The 17259-nt window shown below is 37.5% G+C and overlaps 1 protein-coding gene across 1 annotated transcript in view; it reads left to right on the top strand.

Moving 5' to 3' along the window:
• The first annotated feature begins 230 nt into the window (after nucleotides 1-230).
• ARSJ (arylsulfatase family member J) overlaps nucleotides 231-17259 on the top strand; it is a 29535-nt gene continuing 12506 nt past the window's right edge. Inside the window, exon 1 of the mRNA XM_081960013.1 lies at nucleotides 231-1140. Coding sequence (XP_081816139.1) covers nucleotides 812-1140 — 329 coding nt within the window. The 5' untranslated portion in view covers nucleotides 231-811. The remainder of the gene's footprint in view (nucleotides 1141-17259) is intronic.

Genomic DNA, 17259 nt, shown 5'->3' with positions numbered 1-17259 from the left:
TCTAAAAAAAAAACCAAACAATTATTTTGGATGAGTCCCGGTGCTCCTAAATTTGCAAAGTTCTCCCAAAACGCGTTTACTAAGCCAGCCCTTTTCCTCCTGGTCCATTCTAGCCGGCGACGAAGGGCGTGCGCGCTTCTGGACCGAGGCCTGGAGGCGGGCGTCTGTTTGGCCTTTTCTCGCCAAGGGAGGGGTGGGAGCAAAGGGAGGCGGGCGGGCGGAGAGGGAAAGGAAACGAAGCGGGAGTTATTCGCCGGTGGCGGCAAGAGAAAAGAGCGAAGCCCTGGAGACTAACTCCTTTCCTCTCCTGAGGGAGAGAGAGAGAGAGAGAGAGAAGCGCAATTCGGGTGGAGGAGCTCCTTCCCTGGAGAAATCCGGGAGGTCGGCCAAACGGGTGCGCGCGGGACTTTTCCCCGCGCCTGTCCCGCCAGCGGTGGGACAGTGGCAAAGATAGGGCGTGCTTCCCGTTTGCCTGCAGTGGGCAGGCGAGAGCTGCCTTGCAGCCTTCCTCCTGGGTTGCTGAATCAGGTTAGGATGAAGCAAGGAGCGGTCAGTATCGGCGGCTGAAAAGCAGCCGAGCGCGCCGTCGGTGGTTGGAGACCGCCGGGACCACCTCGACTCCTCCTCTGCCGTCCCACCCTGGACACTCCCGAGTCTTGGCCCGGGCGACGTTTGCCATGGGCTCGCCCTCCTCCTGCCTCCAATTCTGCCTCTTGGAGAAGACTCCTTGAGTCCCGGGTTCTCTTTTCCACCTCCGGAAAAGGGACCGGGAGGGACTAGCAACGCTTGAACCCGGCTCTGCCGAAGGAAAATGCGAGCCGGGGGCTTGCTGGCCGCCGGTTTCTCCGTGCTCAGCCTCCTCGCTCAAGGCTATCTAGCGGGGACGACGGCAGAAGACCCCGAGGAACCCAACGGGACAGCCAAGTTGGAAGAGGAAGACTCCGAGACGCCGCCTCCCCCTTTCCAGCCGCACCTCATCTTCATTCTGGCGGACGACCAGGGCTTCAGAGACGTTGGTTATCACGGCTCAGAGATCCGGACTCCAACCCTGGATAGACTCGCCGCCGAAGGAGTTAAGCTAGAGAATTACTATGTCCAACCCATGTGCACCCCGTCCAGAAGTCAGTTCATCACTGGGAGGTATGTGATATGGGGTGGGGGGTGAGAGAGATCATTAACTTGATCCCAATGACCTTGTCTGGGAAAAAACATCTTTGTTTATTTAATGAATAGATTAGTCTTTAAAAAAAACAGTTTGATGTGCTTATGGGCTGTTTTATTTCTTGGACATCACACGAATTTGAGGATCCTAAACATCAATTGAGCACAACTCCAAAAAATAACTGCTCAGAATTAAGTCTAGTTGATTCAGTGGGTGGGCTTACTTCCAGATAACTGGGAATCTTATTTTGCTAATGAGAGAATCTTATGAGGTCATTTTCTTTTTAAAGCATCACAACTCCCCATTGTTGGCATTTGTTACAGACTAACATGTCTCACCTGGAAGCAGGGACTTTAACCAAGAGCTGAACTTTGTTAAATCCATCCTTTCTTAGGTAGATGTTGTAACTTAAAATTACCGATTTCATAATATTTCAATAGCATGTAATTTACATAGAAAGTACTTCAGTGTTTTTCATATCAATAGTATCAGTTAGGTAGCATTGTTCTTTATTGGTCTTAAATATTATTCTTCATTTTTATAAAGTACAAACAACAATATACAACAATAAAAAATATACAACAACAAACATCAAACTAAATTCAACAATTCATAATAAGAAATTAAAAAGGAAGAAAATAAATCAGGAAAAAAGCTTCCTTATATATTAAACTACAATCACTAGCTTACAAAAAATAATGCATAATATGATATTATAATCCAATGGAAAATATTGTAAAATATCTTAAAATCTATGCCAAGAAGGGCGTATCCTTTCATCTTTTGATTAGCATGAAAGAGATAAGTTACACATTTCCAAAGGCAAACTTTACCATCTGGAATAATATCACTTTTCCAATTTCTCAGTATTATCCTTTTAGCCACCACAATGCCTGATACAACCATATTTCCTTCTGGACAGTTATTTTAAAGCTTTGGTATATCATTGATGGTCACATTGATATCTTTAAAGTTTAGCAGTTTCCCCATAAAACTACTTATGTAACTTAAAATACAAGTCTGCAAGTGCCAAAGATTCACACGATCATATTATATGAATTAATGAAATCAAAATTTTTGAACATCTCTAACCAAGAAAAATCTAATCTTCATCTTTTACAGTACATCCTTTGGGGAATCCAACACATTCTAAATATATTTCTTATTAATCAGCTTTTTATCAACACAGTTTACACATTTTAAAGAAGATGAATCTATTAATGGGGCACTACTGGAAATTCCAATTCTTTAATCCATGTTTAGTATATTCCAGTAATATCTGCTGTAAAAACATTCTTGAACTTTTGACAATATGTGGCTGGTTTAACTTCTGTTGTGAATTCCATCAAATAGGAAAGCATCACAGGTGCCTCTGAAGCAGCCAAAGTTTCTAGCCAGAATGAGTCATTAAATGTGCTTAAGTTGAAAATACTGCCACTGTTGGGAGCTCAGAAGACCCAATTCTCTTTAAAGTAAGGGGGAAAAGCCTTAAAATAGTCTTATATAAGAATTTATTAAAGTTGCTATTCTGGCTTCCACACATATTTTCCAATAAAATGTTTACAACCTATTTTAAAAGTAGAAATTTTCCAAAGAGTTAAAGATTCATGATGAGAACCTAGTCTACATCACAATATAGCCCAAAGTTTTCTCCCAGTCTGTAGTCCTGGAAATAAGACTCCTTATCTACTAGAAGTTCTAAGAACTTAGACCATGACTGTTGAAGGTATAAATAATACTTTTCCAGCAAAGACTATAAAGCATTATGAGTCATTATATTTTCACTTACATATTTATGACTGCTATCTAAGTGCAATGATATTTTTGCAAATCGGATAAATTAAACCGTCTCTGCTCAAATTTATAGTTACTTCAGCTAAAGAAAGCCTTGGTGAGCTACCATCCTAAATAAACTTCCTAAGTAATCTATCAACCTGGAAAAAAACATTGCTATTAACACTGGGATACTTCTAAGGTAAATCAAATAAGGGTTAATATATATGTTAATAAAATTAATGTTACCCTCAGTCAAAATGGAATTTTAATACATCTATTTACACTTAATAAAACTTTTTTTAAAGTTTCAACATATTAATTTCTATCTATTTAAAATATTTTGGGGGAATATGCAGTCTCAATTAATAAATATAAGCAACAAAACTCAGATTTTTGTACTCTACATACTGCAATGATATGCTAGAGCCTAAGGGAAGTAAGCAAGATTTAACCCAGTTAATTTTGTAGCCAGAACATTTTCTAAAACACTGTACTACCTATATGAAATTGAAAAATATCATATAAAAATAATATTCCACCAAAGCAATATCCACATTGTCCAAAGATTGCCATACAATTCTAGCTAAAGGATCAAGGATCAAATTAGAAAGCAAGGATGAAGTGGCAGCCCTACCAAGTACCACATTGTTGCTCAAAGAAGATTGAAATTATGGTTTCTGATGACTCTAATGTACCATGGCAATCCAATGAACAAAATCCCTTAGAAAACCAGCAAACCTAATTATTAGCTTTGAAAATTTAATCTGAACTAAATCAAAGGCCTTTTCTGAAACTATACCGGTAGATATTACTAAACTGAAGTCCCTTTTGTCTTCAGCTACATCTAATCAATCAATTAATAAACATACATTGCCTGTGGGAGGAAACTTTCAGATGAATGGTACTATGTCAATAGAATAGAAAAAGACAGTAAAAGAATAAGGTCTTGAAGTATCCAAGTCTTATCACAATATGCCTATGGCAACCCACTGACACGTTTCTTTTTATTAATATATTTTTTAAAGATGGTTATGGTAGAAGGGAGAGAAACAACTTGAGAGTTATTAATTGATATGTATGCTTACTCTGTTTCCTTGAAAATAAGACCTCCGTGGATAATAAGCCCAATTGAGCTTTTGAGCGCCTCTGCTAAAATAAATCCTCCCCCCTGAAAATAAGCCCTCCCTGAAAATATTGCAACACGGCTGGAGCCATGAGGCGACTACACTCGCTGCCTCCTGCACCTCAAAAATAATAAGACCTCCCTGAAAATAAAACCAAGCGCTTATTTTGGGGGTCAAAAGAAAATAAGACCCTGTTTTATTTTTGGGAAAACAAGGTATATCATCTAGTATGTCTGCATATGTATGCCTCTATCCTTTCCTTTCCTTTCTAAAATATATAAATATCAGGGCATCAGTTTTCTTGCAGAGATGTCTTCCATGATTCTTTTGGTAGCTCTCCTCCAGTACATACTGTCAAACAAACAATATAATGATCCTTGATGATTTGCCTTGTGCTCTGCATCTAATGTTGTTGACTTTTTATAAGCCTTTATTGAGAGTGTTGGTTACCTTCTGCAACCACCTAGTCAATAAAGTAATTAAAACCATGCTGTCCACATTAATTAATGAAGTAGACCTATCGCTTGTGCATAATTTAGAATCTTTGTATGGTTTTAAAATCCACCTTAGATACATCCATAGAACAATAGTATCATTCTTGCCCTGATTTTATTTACCCTGTCTTTCTTGGAAGGGAGAATAAATCAGGGCATTTGTACCAGGAGGTTTTCATCTGTAAAATTAAATCAAAGTTTCAAGTGGATGAACGAAAGCTAAGGTTGTTTCACTTGTTGATCCTCTCCAAACCTTATCTCCTTTTTATGGCACTATTTATGAATTACCTATTAAGAAATGTGTCACCTGAGAGCCATTTGATAAGATCTACAATTTTGCGAAATTTTAAGGCAATCCAATAAAACTTCATACAGGGGCAACACATCCAAATAGAAATTTAAAACACTTGCCATTCTTTACTCCCGGTGAAGTTCATTCCATAATGCTCCTGATTCTTTACCATTGAGGTTCAGGATTTCAAAGCAATTCCTGATGTTCTCTTTGAATTTCTGAAAATGAACCTGTATGTTTATTTCTAAAGTATTTCATTTTAAACCAATTTCAAGGATCATGTTTACTCTTAAAATAATACAGCATTGGAGATGAATTTGTTAATTTTAATCCCTGGTGCTATTTTAAGTTGTAGATTGTAGAATACCTCCAAAGATACTTTGTTATAACAACTTAAGCAAAGAGAGTCCATAAGCATCTTCTAAAATTGTTTAAGTATGCTTACTATCAAAATGTTACCTTCTATATGAACATCTATCTATTTACTTAAATCTGTTGTGGCCTACCAGTGGCCAGTGGAGCTGGCAGCAGATTCGGACAGTGAGGAGGTTGGGGAAGAACATGGGCCAGTCCTGGAGTCTGGAAAAGGCTCTGATGAGAGTTCTGTGTTGGAGGTAGAGATGGGGCCAGGGTCATCTGACAGTTATCAGCTGCCGTCGGAGTCAGACATCAATGAGGCAGTGTGTGCATGCGCAGTTGCCAGATGAAGGGAACAGCTAACAAACAAGGGTCGACTCGGGAGTAAGGCCACAGGTGGATGGTGAATGGCCCCTCACATAGGAAATAAAAGAGGAGCAAAAGGGGAGGGGTGTTTGCAGGAGACAGTTCATTCCTGAATTCTTGCCTACTATTGCAGCATCTGAAAGATATCGGCCTGACTACTCTCCAAGCCATAAAGGTCGGTAATTGTGAACTATTTTGAAAGACTGTAGGAGAGGAAAGACTTTGCTGGAGAGGAATTCACTGTAAATTAAATAAAAGGGGTTTATCGGGACACAGACCCGGCTTTGTGGTGCTGGGGAAGTCTAGGTCAAAACAAAGTCTATTAAAAGTTGTTCTGATCTCAGTTGTAGAGGCAGGTAAGAGCCTGGAAGATGATAATCATTCATTGGCTTAAAATCATTTCTTTCCAGACTGTCCCCACTAGTGTTGACTGACAATTTCCCCTCCCCCTGGAAACAGGCAATTGATCACAAGTGATAGATCACAAGCTCGGCTCTTATGGGCTCTCACCATTATTCTTAATGTCCCTAGGCTTTGACCAAGCAAAGCAAGTAGTAATCAATAGAATGAAGAACATGGAGTTCCAAGAAGAACTAAATAGGTTGCCTCTCTGCAGTAGGGACAGAATCAAACAGGGTGTGTGGAAATCGGCAAGATATCTAAATGACCTGATCTTCCCAAAACACAGAATAGCTTTCTTCAGATTTAACATTCTCCCCTCAGCACTCCTCCAGAGCAGGTATAAGAGAACACCAATAGCAGAATGGGTATGTATGTGTGGTAAAGGAGAAGTTGAAGATATCTCACACGTTTTATTGTACTGTGAGTTATACAGAGTTTATAGGTCAGTATATTATCAGGGAGGGCAGACACTTTTTATGTAGGCTTTCTCCTCCAGGACTCTAACCTGTCTACCAAGCATACAGTGGCAAAATTCTGGGTTGCTGCCATGTCCACCAGAAAAAAAATTGGTTATAGAATTATAGTTGTCAACGTGTACCAATTTTTTGGAGATATCTCTAACAATTTTTGGAACATTATATTTACTCAGATATTTATCAGCTTTTCACCCATGTAAACTAGGGAGTGACCCTAACAGTTTGAGAACATGTATTTTCTTATTATCCACTATTAATGTCAGTACTATATATATATATATATATATATATATATATATATATATATATATATATATATATATATATATATATATATATATATATATATATATATATATATATATATATATATATATATACTATGTATATATATATATACACTCTCTCTATATATATATACTCTCTCTCTCTATATATATATATACTCTCTCTCTCTCTCTCTCTCTCTCTCTCTCTCTCTCTCTATATATATATATATATATATATATATATATATATATATATATATATATATATATATATATATATATATATATATATATATATATATATATATATATATATATATATATATATATATATATATATATGTAAAAAGTGATATATATTGCTGGCCCATGACTGTAATAAAGATATATTCTATTCTAGTTGTAGAGAAAAAAATTATCAAGGTTTGACTACTTTTCGGTTATGTTCTCAAATCTTTGAAGAATGCTAGAGAGCATGCTTAAATATTCTCATGTAGTTAATATTATTTCCTATCTTACACATAAATCTGTTGGAGTTTCTAATGCTTTCAATACTACAATTCCAAATGCTTATTAGAATTGTTACTAAGAAATATATTCCCATATAATTGTTAAAATTATACCTCAACTGTTTCAAGGAGCTGCCTATTGAAATGTATGTATGTATATATGTATATATTTAGAAAGGTGGTTTCCTTTATTAATTCATTTAAATGAACTTCTCATTCCTTGCCCACATTTCTCCACCATACTCTTATCTGTCTGGATTAATGCAATTTCAATGAATTCTCTTTAAAGCATTGTGTAAAGCAAAGATAAGTTCACCTTATCTGACCTCTCTTCATTTATTGTAATAAAGATGGAACAAATATATAAATGATATAGATGTAATACCAGAGATATATTTAGATGTATAATAATTTTTGAGAAAGCCACTTAATGATTAAAAAAGATTTAAGAATAATTATTTAATAGGATAAAAGCTATTATAGTAATTGGCTAACAAAGTAAGAAAATGGGGGAAATTGATATTTCTTGTAAGGGAGCTCTATATTACATTTATGCGATTTAGTGGTTCATGAGTAAGAAAAATGCAAATGGTTCTTGAAATGTCAACAAATATTCATAATTCTCGTATTTAAAGCAAACTGAAAATCCAGAATTTTAGTCAAAAGAAGTGAATGGAAATAAAATGATAGATGGACTCCAGCAGAAGTCAGTACCAATTAAGAAATGATGGGACAAAACAAATAAACAGTCCAGATGTTAGCCATAAACAATGTTAAATTATAAGTAAGTTATTGGAGGCAATGATTGGTCAGTTGTTTGGTTGGTTGTGATTAATTATGCTCAAAGTCAGTATCAATTTTTAGTGATCAAAAGGTAAATTTTATCCAGGAGGATTTGCTCCCAATATGATCCTTTAGATCTTCCAATAGTGCACCAGTCACAGCTATAATTGAGGTCATCCATCTTGCTGCTGCTTATCCTCCTTATTTTTCTTCCTTTTCAAAGGATTGTTGTCTTCTCTAAGGGGCCACGTCTTCTCATAATATATCCAAAACAGAATTTTCAGACTGGCTATTTGTGCATGAAATGAGAACTCTGGGTTGAATTGTTTCAGGATTTTGTTTGCCTTTGACTGTCCATTACATTTTCAGGAGTCTTCTCCAACACCAAATTTCAAAAATGTCAATGCTGTTTTTATTCTGCTTCTTCAAAGTCCAACTTTTGCTAGCATAGATCATTGCCTACATGACTCATTATTTGTTGGTATAGACCAGGGGTGTCAAACTCAAGGCCAATCTGGCCCACAGGGCTACCCTGGAAACAGCGAAGGACCAGCCTGTGGTACCTCTGTCAGTGAAAATGGAGCTTGGTCCTCCTGAGCTCCATTTTTGCTGGCAGAGGGTTGCAGAAGGCTGTCGCAGCCAAAAAGGGAGCTCAGGAGCTGTTGAGTTGGCCATGCCTGCCTTGACCAAGCCCCCTGCATTCTCCAAAGGTCAAACACAACCCTGATGTGACCTCAATGAAATCAAGTTTGATACTCCTGGTCACACATCTCAGCATCTCAGTATCATTTCCAAGGCCTTCATGTCTACTCTATCAAATAGTAGTTTTTGGTGTATTTTTCATTGCTGGTTCCTTTACTGTTGATAGTTGATCCTAGAAGGATGTAAATACCCTCCCACACAAACACTTTTAATGCCTCCATTGTTGCTGTACCAGTTGTGATTAGTTTGATCTTTATATTTAATTTTACTTATTATTTATATTTAATCTTATTTGTTCAGTGTACTTCAAGACTTTTATTACTATTACATTTCATAAGAATGTTCATTTTATAGTACTTGGCAGAAGACATTTTTTTCTCCTGGAACTAAATAATGTCAAATGACAATTGTTTAGTGCAAATATGTGTTCACTTTCACATTATGTTCTAAAATAGCTACAATGTCGAACCCTCTTTAGCAAGAATATTTCATCACTATATGTTTGGTCAGATGAAAAATTTACCTTCTCCATTTATCTTATTATAAATAATGTACATTCAGGTTTTTAAAGATGCTTACAACAGCGTGCAATATAGTAGAACTTTCACCTATTCTTCAGTTCCTAAGAAGTGTCAATCAATGGAACCTTCCAATTCCTCCCATTTCTTTGTAGATGGGTATCTTATAGTATCACCATGAATGGAATAATTGAGAAAGTTCATTAGTTCTTCAGCAGTTAAACATAAGGAGTCCTAATCTATTTTATATCAAAATGCCATTTCAGGATATATTTTCCTCTTCAGTTTAGGAGTCTTGTGTTTAACCTGTCCTCTAGTGTTTCATCATTTGTTTTCAGTTCCATTCCTGACCACTGAATAACTCAAAATAGCTTTAGTATCTTAGCAATTTTTTCCTGAAAGTTTTCTTTGTTTATGAATACTTCAGAATATTGACTAGATCAGTTTTGTGATCTTATCTTGACAGCAATTGACTGACAGTTTGACATTTCAAGGGTCTTCATCAAACAGAGGTTTGAGTCATACATAGTGTATCTTATATTCAGATCTTTTTATATAATAAGTAGTTTTGTTGGAATTCGGCAATGTTCCATTAAGCAAGGTGGAACATGTCCATTTTATAGCACCAGAGCCATTGAACTCCTTTCTTCCTATGCTTACAAACTTTCCACTATATGAAGCAAATTGTGTTGCATAGAAGAGAACCAATGTGTGTTGAATTATGAGCCAAAGGTAGTGTGCTTTTAGGATACAGCGTATTTAAAATATAATGTTTTATCTCAGTAGATTTTTACTCTAAATGGCTAGAACAGGGGTGGGGAACTGTGGCTCTTTTGCGACTTGTGGACTTCAACTCCCAGAATTCCTGAGGCAGCTATGTTGGTTCTGGAATTCTGGGAGTTGAAGTCCACAAGTCGCAAAAGAGCCACAGTTCCCCACCCCTGGGCTAGAAGATCTGTTAAGTACAATTTCAGTATTGCACTCCATTAAAAAAAGTCCATGAGCCAAAATAAAACAAAGTGGTTATATGTCAAAAAAGAGGAAGAAAAAAGAAATACAAAATACATTGTGGTAATAAGCTCTGTTTTACAACTTGGGTACAAAATGGTAATCTTTCAACATACAGTATCTGTTATTATGTGCAGCTCTCAATAAAATGGGAGACTAATTGGAAAGCATCTGTTTTCAATTTTTCCTCTGTCTATGGCATAAGTAAAGCAATATTTTGGGGGAGATAATAATGGCAATTGCTGCACAACACATATATAGGTTCATTCCATCACTCTTAGGTAACCCTCTTATAATTTCCAACAGAGTCCAACAACCCCAGGAAAGTTGAGCTGATTAGCTCTGCATATTTATGTCAACTATTTCTCTAGAGGAAATATTACATAATAGTTTTGGAACATTGCTTTGGGAGATACAGGGTAATGTAGCTTCCCATTGATGGGCAAGCTTGCCTTGCCTTTTTCCTGTAGGATTTCCTACCGATCCCCTACAAGAGCCAAGACATTATGCTGCCGCCTCTCAACCATCTCAACTGAACAAGGACATCTTCGCTACATCCACAATAAGAGCTAATATGGTAGCTAATTTTATTTTGTACCCTACAAAAGGCTAATGTGAACAGGTAAAGAGTAGAAATAGGATGCTGTCTCTCTTATTTTTCCTTTGGAAAACAGCAGTGGTCGCACTTTTTTGTATCATCCTTAAGAAATTACTATCAACAAGTTCCAGATGACTGCAGGAGGACATGAGTTGTTCCCATCTTTTAAAAAGAAGCTCTGATTAAAATCTGTCTGACATCATTCCATGAAAAGATTTTAGAGCAGATCATAAAGGAAGTGATTTGTAAACATATTGAAAAAATGTGATAATTACCAGAAGTCAATCAGCATAGATTTGACAAGAAGAAATCTTGCCAGAGTATTTTTTTCTATTGTTTTTAAACTTGGTGAATTTGTTATGTAATAACTGTGTAGGAATGCTGTAGACATAATATAGCTTGACCTTTACAAAATATTTGACAAACTACCCCATAACTTGTTGATAAGAAAGCTTTGATTTGCAGATAACACAACACTGGATTGGATAACTAATAGCTTAAAGATGGAAAAATATTCAAAATAACCTTAATAGGTTAGAGAAGTGGACTAAAAGTAACTGTGACATTTAATAAAGACAAGTGAAAAGCTCATTAGGAAACAAAACTCAAACATATAGGGTAGATGATATCTGGCTTGTTAATGATAATTGTGAAGAAGATTTAGAAATTGTATTTGATTGCCAACTGAACTTGAAGTAACAATGTTGTACAGCTATTTTAAAAAAGGGGGAAAAGAAATTTAGCCTGTATTAGTGGAAATATACTTTCCAAATTGCAGGAAATAATTATTCCACTTCATCCTGTTTTGGTTAGACTTTATCTTGAGTATTGTGTTTATTTCCAATTTTCAGAGTAGCTGGAAGAAGTAAAATATAAATAATTAGGTACCTGGAAACCAAACCCCACGAAGAGAAAGTTGAGGAAAGTTGTTATGCTTGGCCTTAACTTACTGAAGGGGGCATAATGATAGCACTTTTTAAAAGCATGGAAGGATATCACACGGAGAGTCAAAATCTGTTGTGTCTCATTTCCAAACACAGGGAATGAAATAAAGGATTTACAATAAGGCAGATTCTGATTTAATGATAGGTGAGAAAACTCTTCCTCATAGTGAATCACTTACCCAGTGGAGTGAATCAAGGAACGTATGGAAGTTGGAGAGAAGCTGGAATATTTGCATCTACCTTTTACTTCAGAGGATATAGGGTAGATGCCCCTATTGACTTTCTCAAGGGGAGCACTCTAACAGTTAAAACAAATTGAGGTAACTGGAGAAGCTACTTCAGCAACTCATAGGACACTGTGAGAGATTTCTCAGTAACAAATCACTGGGTCATGTTGGCATCCACCTGACTACTGCAGATGTAATAATGCTGATTATGTTGCAAAATTATGTAACTTGTCCCTCAAGTCAGCCTCAGGCTCAAAGAATCAGAAGACAGCTAATATGATATCATTTTTTTTAAAAAAAGGAACCAGGGAATTCCAGGCATTTATGGCCAGTCAGCTTAATGCCTTTTCTGTACAAATTGATAGAAATGGTAATCAAAGCGAAACAGCAAAACATCAGGAAAAATAATTGTGCTGAGGGAAAACCAGGGTTCTTTAAAGTTTCTGGAAAAATAGATCTCATCTTACCAAATTTCTGGAGGTGTTTATCACAATGTTGTCTCCCCCCCCCCCTATGTCAGCAACATTTGAATAGATACGTCAACATTATTTATTTCTACTTTCAAAAAGCCTCTGATAAATATAGTCAGCAAAAACTCTTGAGTAAACTTAAAGGTCGGGGAATACAAATACCTGCCGCTTTTAGCCTGAACTCCTTCCTGTTGAATTTTGTGCCTCCTATAGTTGGACAATGGTTTGTAGAGCTGTTCACTCCATGGATCAGCTGAGCCTTTATATGGCCATTGAGATTCATTAATTTAGGATTAATGATAAGATTCTTATCATTCAATCCCAACCAGTGGTGGGATTCACTTACCTTCCCTACCAGTTCACAGATGTGAGTGTGCGTGCAAGGGGGGGGCTCGCTTTGCTCACATACACCACCTTCTGCACATGCTCAGAAGGTCACGCATTATGTCAGGGTGGGTGGCAGAGCTTCCCACAGCTGCCATTACTGGTTCGCCCGAACCAGAGAGAACCAGTTGAATGCCACCTCTAGTCCCAACCCAGTGCCAAGATCAGCCTGAAATCTGTCTGAAAAGTCACAATTTTTTTCTGCAGATTTTAGTAGCACGTTCTTAGGGTATTGGGGACAGGGCAAATGCTGCAGATTAGTGCTAAACTAGAACAATTTTCTGTCCAACCAAGACCAATATAGTCTAATCCCATGATGTGTCAAATAATTTTTGCACCTTTTTCTGAATTACTGATACTCTATGGTTGCCTGAATTTATCCTCCTCGAGTTTGGTGTGGTGATAGGATAGTCTTTACTAACTATTTAACAAATAGTGATTTATATATATTTCTTTCAGATGATTTATTGTATTTTTTAGGGGACTAGAGAGTTAGATATGTATATCTCAGGTATAGCTACTGTATATCATGGACCCACATACATGAATTCCTCCTTTTGAATGTATGATGCTGTAGGCTTCATATATTTTACTTATTTTCCAACCATAGTGCTGAATAGCTGCATGCATTGATAGAGTCATAAAAATGATAACCCAAGGGTGCCATTTTGATATCAGGAGAAACATAAATTAGTTAACCTTATAGTAAGAATTTTGACAATTCAAAAGTAGTGGAAAGGAATATGTCAAAATATTCAGGGAATTGTGAAAATAAAATTTCAAAGTTAAAACACTTTGTAGCCATTTATTACCAAGTGATTCAAGAGGGTATAAATGAAAAGTACCACAATTTATTCAAATTAATGCTGACAGCAGAATGAAATTGGCACAACATTGGAAAAACAAGAAGCTTTGCCAATCACATGATATTGAGACAAAATTGGAGAATATGAGGCAATGGTGAAACTCGCAGTATATATTTATAACAGAGACCTAACCAAATTCAAGCAGGAATGGCTCTCTTACAACATATTATAGAGCAAGGCAAGCTAAGACATATAAACATGGCTTTGAAGATAAGAAAGAAATTAACAAACAGCTAAAAGACTTAAATAGATATAAACACCATCTGTAAAAGTTTAAAGAAAGTATGAATAGCTAAGCAACAATTAGTGGTTGGGGAAAATAAAAGGAGAGTGAAAATATTTATTTAATTTCTATAAGTGCTTATCTCAACAATTGACTGTGGGTGGCATATATCATAAAACATTAAAACAATTAAGATGAATCAGTATAATATAAATATAAACGACAGCCAGTAAAACTGTTACTATCAATGACAATACAACCATGAAACAGGGCCCTTAACGCATTCATGTTGTATATTTCTTTTTTGCAATGTCCTTTTTTATTACACTATATCTTCTTGCATCTCTATTTTTTATTTCCCATGTAATTATTTAAGTACAATGACAATAAAGATTATACTTATACTTAATTACAATATCTAAGCAATAATAGCATTAATAAAAAGGCTTTTTATTTATTTATTTTTAAGAAAAATTGTGAAGTCTATGGTGCTCTCTGAGTTTTGTTATTTGCTTGCAGACATTTCATTACCTGGCTAAATAATGTCATCAGTGCAACACTGACAAAGTTAGTTAATTAATTCAACCCTTATGTGTGTGTGTGTGTGTGTGTGTGTGTGTGTGTGTGTATGTATTCTCCTATAGAAAAAAAGAGAGCAGAACTCTGTTCTGACCCCCCCCTGCTCTCGTATACCAAGTCGCTCCAACACAAAGTCTCTTCCAGATGTTTATTGACATACAGGTTCAACCTTGGCAGCAATCCAGCCTGCCAAGGTCAAGATACCACTCTGGGCAGCAACCCAGCTACAGCGACACCCCTTGGCAGCAATCCAGCTACCAAGCTCCAGATAACCACCTTAGCAGCACTCCTGCCTGCCAAGGTCCAGGGAACAGATTGGCAGCAATCCAGGTAAACCCTTTGGCAGCAATCCAGCCTGCCAAAGTACAGCACAGATCTGAGAGCTTCTCCAACTCCAATGATCAGTTGATTCCTGCAAAGGGTGTGTCCACAAGCAGTCCCTTTATAGTCTGGAGAGGAGTCTAATGATCAGCAGCTGAGAGCAATTACCTCCTGTAATTGCTCAATTGCTCCTTACGCCGGGTAGCATGCCGGTAACGAGCATCTAATAACTCACTGCTGAAGTCTGACTCACTGTCCTGTGACTCCTCCCCACTGCTCCAAGGCATGACATCAGGAGCCCCCTTCCTTTGGCTTTCACCACTGCTCCATGCCTCAGCCGCCTCCTGGTGGCCAACCAGCCTCTCTGCGCCCTGCTCAGAGTCGGAACCCTGTCCAGGGTCTTCCACATCCTCCTGAGCCGACTCAGAGGGACCCTCGCTGTCGGAGTCTGGTGGCAACTCGAACGGCTCTTGCTGAGCCACAACAGAACTCTATGTACAAAGAGCTCAGAGCTGCAAAGGTGATTCTTTGTCCATCTGTGTCGCCTTCCCTCTGTCTTCGTTCCTGAAATATTCTATTTTATTCTCCATTTGCAAGTGGATAGTTCTGTGCAAAAGCTGCTCTTTCTTAGCAAATATTGTATGTGTGTATTTTTGAGAGTGCTTTATCTTGGAAATTTTTCCCACTTTGCTATGGCAAAGAAAGCTTTAAAAAGAGAGGAAATCTTGGCTTTCTTTCTTTCTTTTTTCTTTCTTTATCCTCTTCCTACAACTGAACATTGCATAAAAGGAATCACTTTTAAGATGCTGTCCGCACTCTTTCTCCTGCCACTTTCTCTGAAGGACTGCTTTGTTGATTCTGTCACTCCGACTCGCTGAACTCCTTCATCTGTCACTAAAATGAATGTGCTAACATTATCGTAGATTGTCTTCTTAACAACTGATCGCCCGGAATACCACTATTTCAAATATTATTTCAAATATTGCATCGATTGCCAACTTTAATTTTATTTTTGACCTCTAAAATATGTCATCCAGTTTAATAACCGAGAAAATGCAAAGTCCCCAAAAGGATTGGTGCTGCAGAAGGCTCTAGTTCAGTGACAGCGAAACGTTTGGGCTCAGCATGTCAAAAATTCAGGAAACACCTAACTTGACTCTGCAGGTGTGTCAATTCCCACTGAACAAAAGGGAAGACATAGAACAACTTTATTGTAACTTTGAATGTACACTAATTGGCATATGTTAAAATCCACCTCAATTGTCTATCTCTTGTGCGACTTCCAGAGGGACTGAAGGTCGTTAGAGCATGTCTGATCCTCACATGCCCTCCACAGCCTGCAAGCATCACATGAAACAGGGCATGTTTTCGAGAATAGTTGTTGTCAGGTCTTACTGTACATTAAAGTTTAATAGTGTGCCTCCTTTAACATGTGTGTCATAAATTCACCATCACTGTTCTAGATTATAATATCCTAGATCAGGGGTGTCAAACTCGATTTCAGTGAGGGCTGCATCAGGGTTGTGTTTGACATCAGGGGGGATGGGACAGAGTAGGCGTGGCCAGAGTGGGCATGGCCAGCTCGACGTCACTCGTGTCGGGGTGCCTGTGGCGGCCTGAGTGCTTTGCGAGAGAAAATGGGCTCTCGAGCTGTTTTTGCTGGCAGAGGCACCGCAGACTAATCCTTTGCTGTTTCCAGGGCAGCCCCACAGGCCAGATAAAAGGATCCAGCCTCTGGACCTTGAGTTTGACACCCCTGTCCTAGATAGTATAGCTCCTGGAGCTTTATATTAATTCCTGCTTGCTAGTTCCATCTTTGTCAAATGTCTCGAAACCTTATTTATCAGATTTTCTTTCTTATCTTTCTTTCTGCCTTAGTTGTGTAGAACTATGTGGAACAAAGTGCTTAGAACTCCAATTTCTCCTACTTGATTCTCTATCCAAGAACATCATTCTTGTTGGATGAACTTAAGAGCTCATATAATTTGCTTTGGCAACTGGCTCTGGAACTGTTCTGCCAGCATCATACTGAATATTCCATAATGGTATCTGAATTGACTTCTCTCAACCATCAATCTCTGCTAACAGTGCAAAACTGTTTTATGCAGCTTTTCTTTTTTTTTTACTAAGGCTAAGAGTAGACTTTGCAGTTCTGCAGCTTGAGCTTCATTTTTTGGACTCTTCCTTTTTTATGGGATTGCTGTTTGATGACTGTAGAGAATTTAATGAGTCTAACACAGATGACACAATCCCTAGGCAGTAGGAAGCCTTGACTCATTCTTGGTATCAAAAAAATGCAATTCATAGAATATTTATGCACTGCTTAAAATGGGGACAGTAAACGCTTACATGATTTATCAGAAAGCTGCCATGTTGATATAAAATACAAATTTTGATTTCATGTCAGCT

Source organism: Natrix helvetica, assembly GCF_964273705.1.
Source record: "Natrix helvetica genome assembly, chromosome: 7".
Classification (NCBI taxonomy): domain Eukaryota; kingdom Metazoa; phylum Chordata; class Lepidosauria; order Squamata; family Natricidae; genus Natrix; species Natrix helvetica.
Note: the sequence above shows the minus strand (reverse complement) of the source record. Positions and strands in the feature narration are given on the sequence as shown.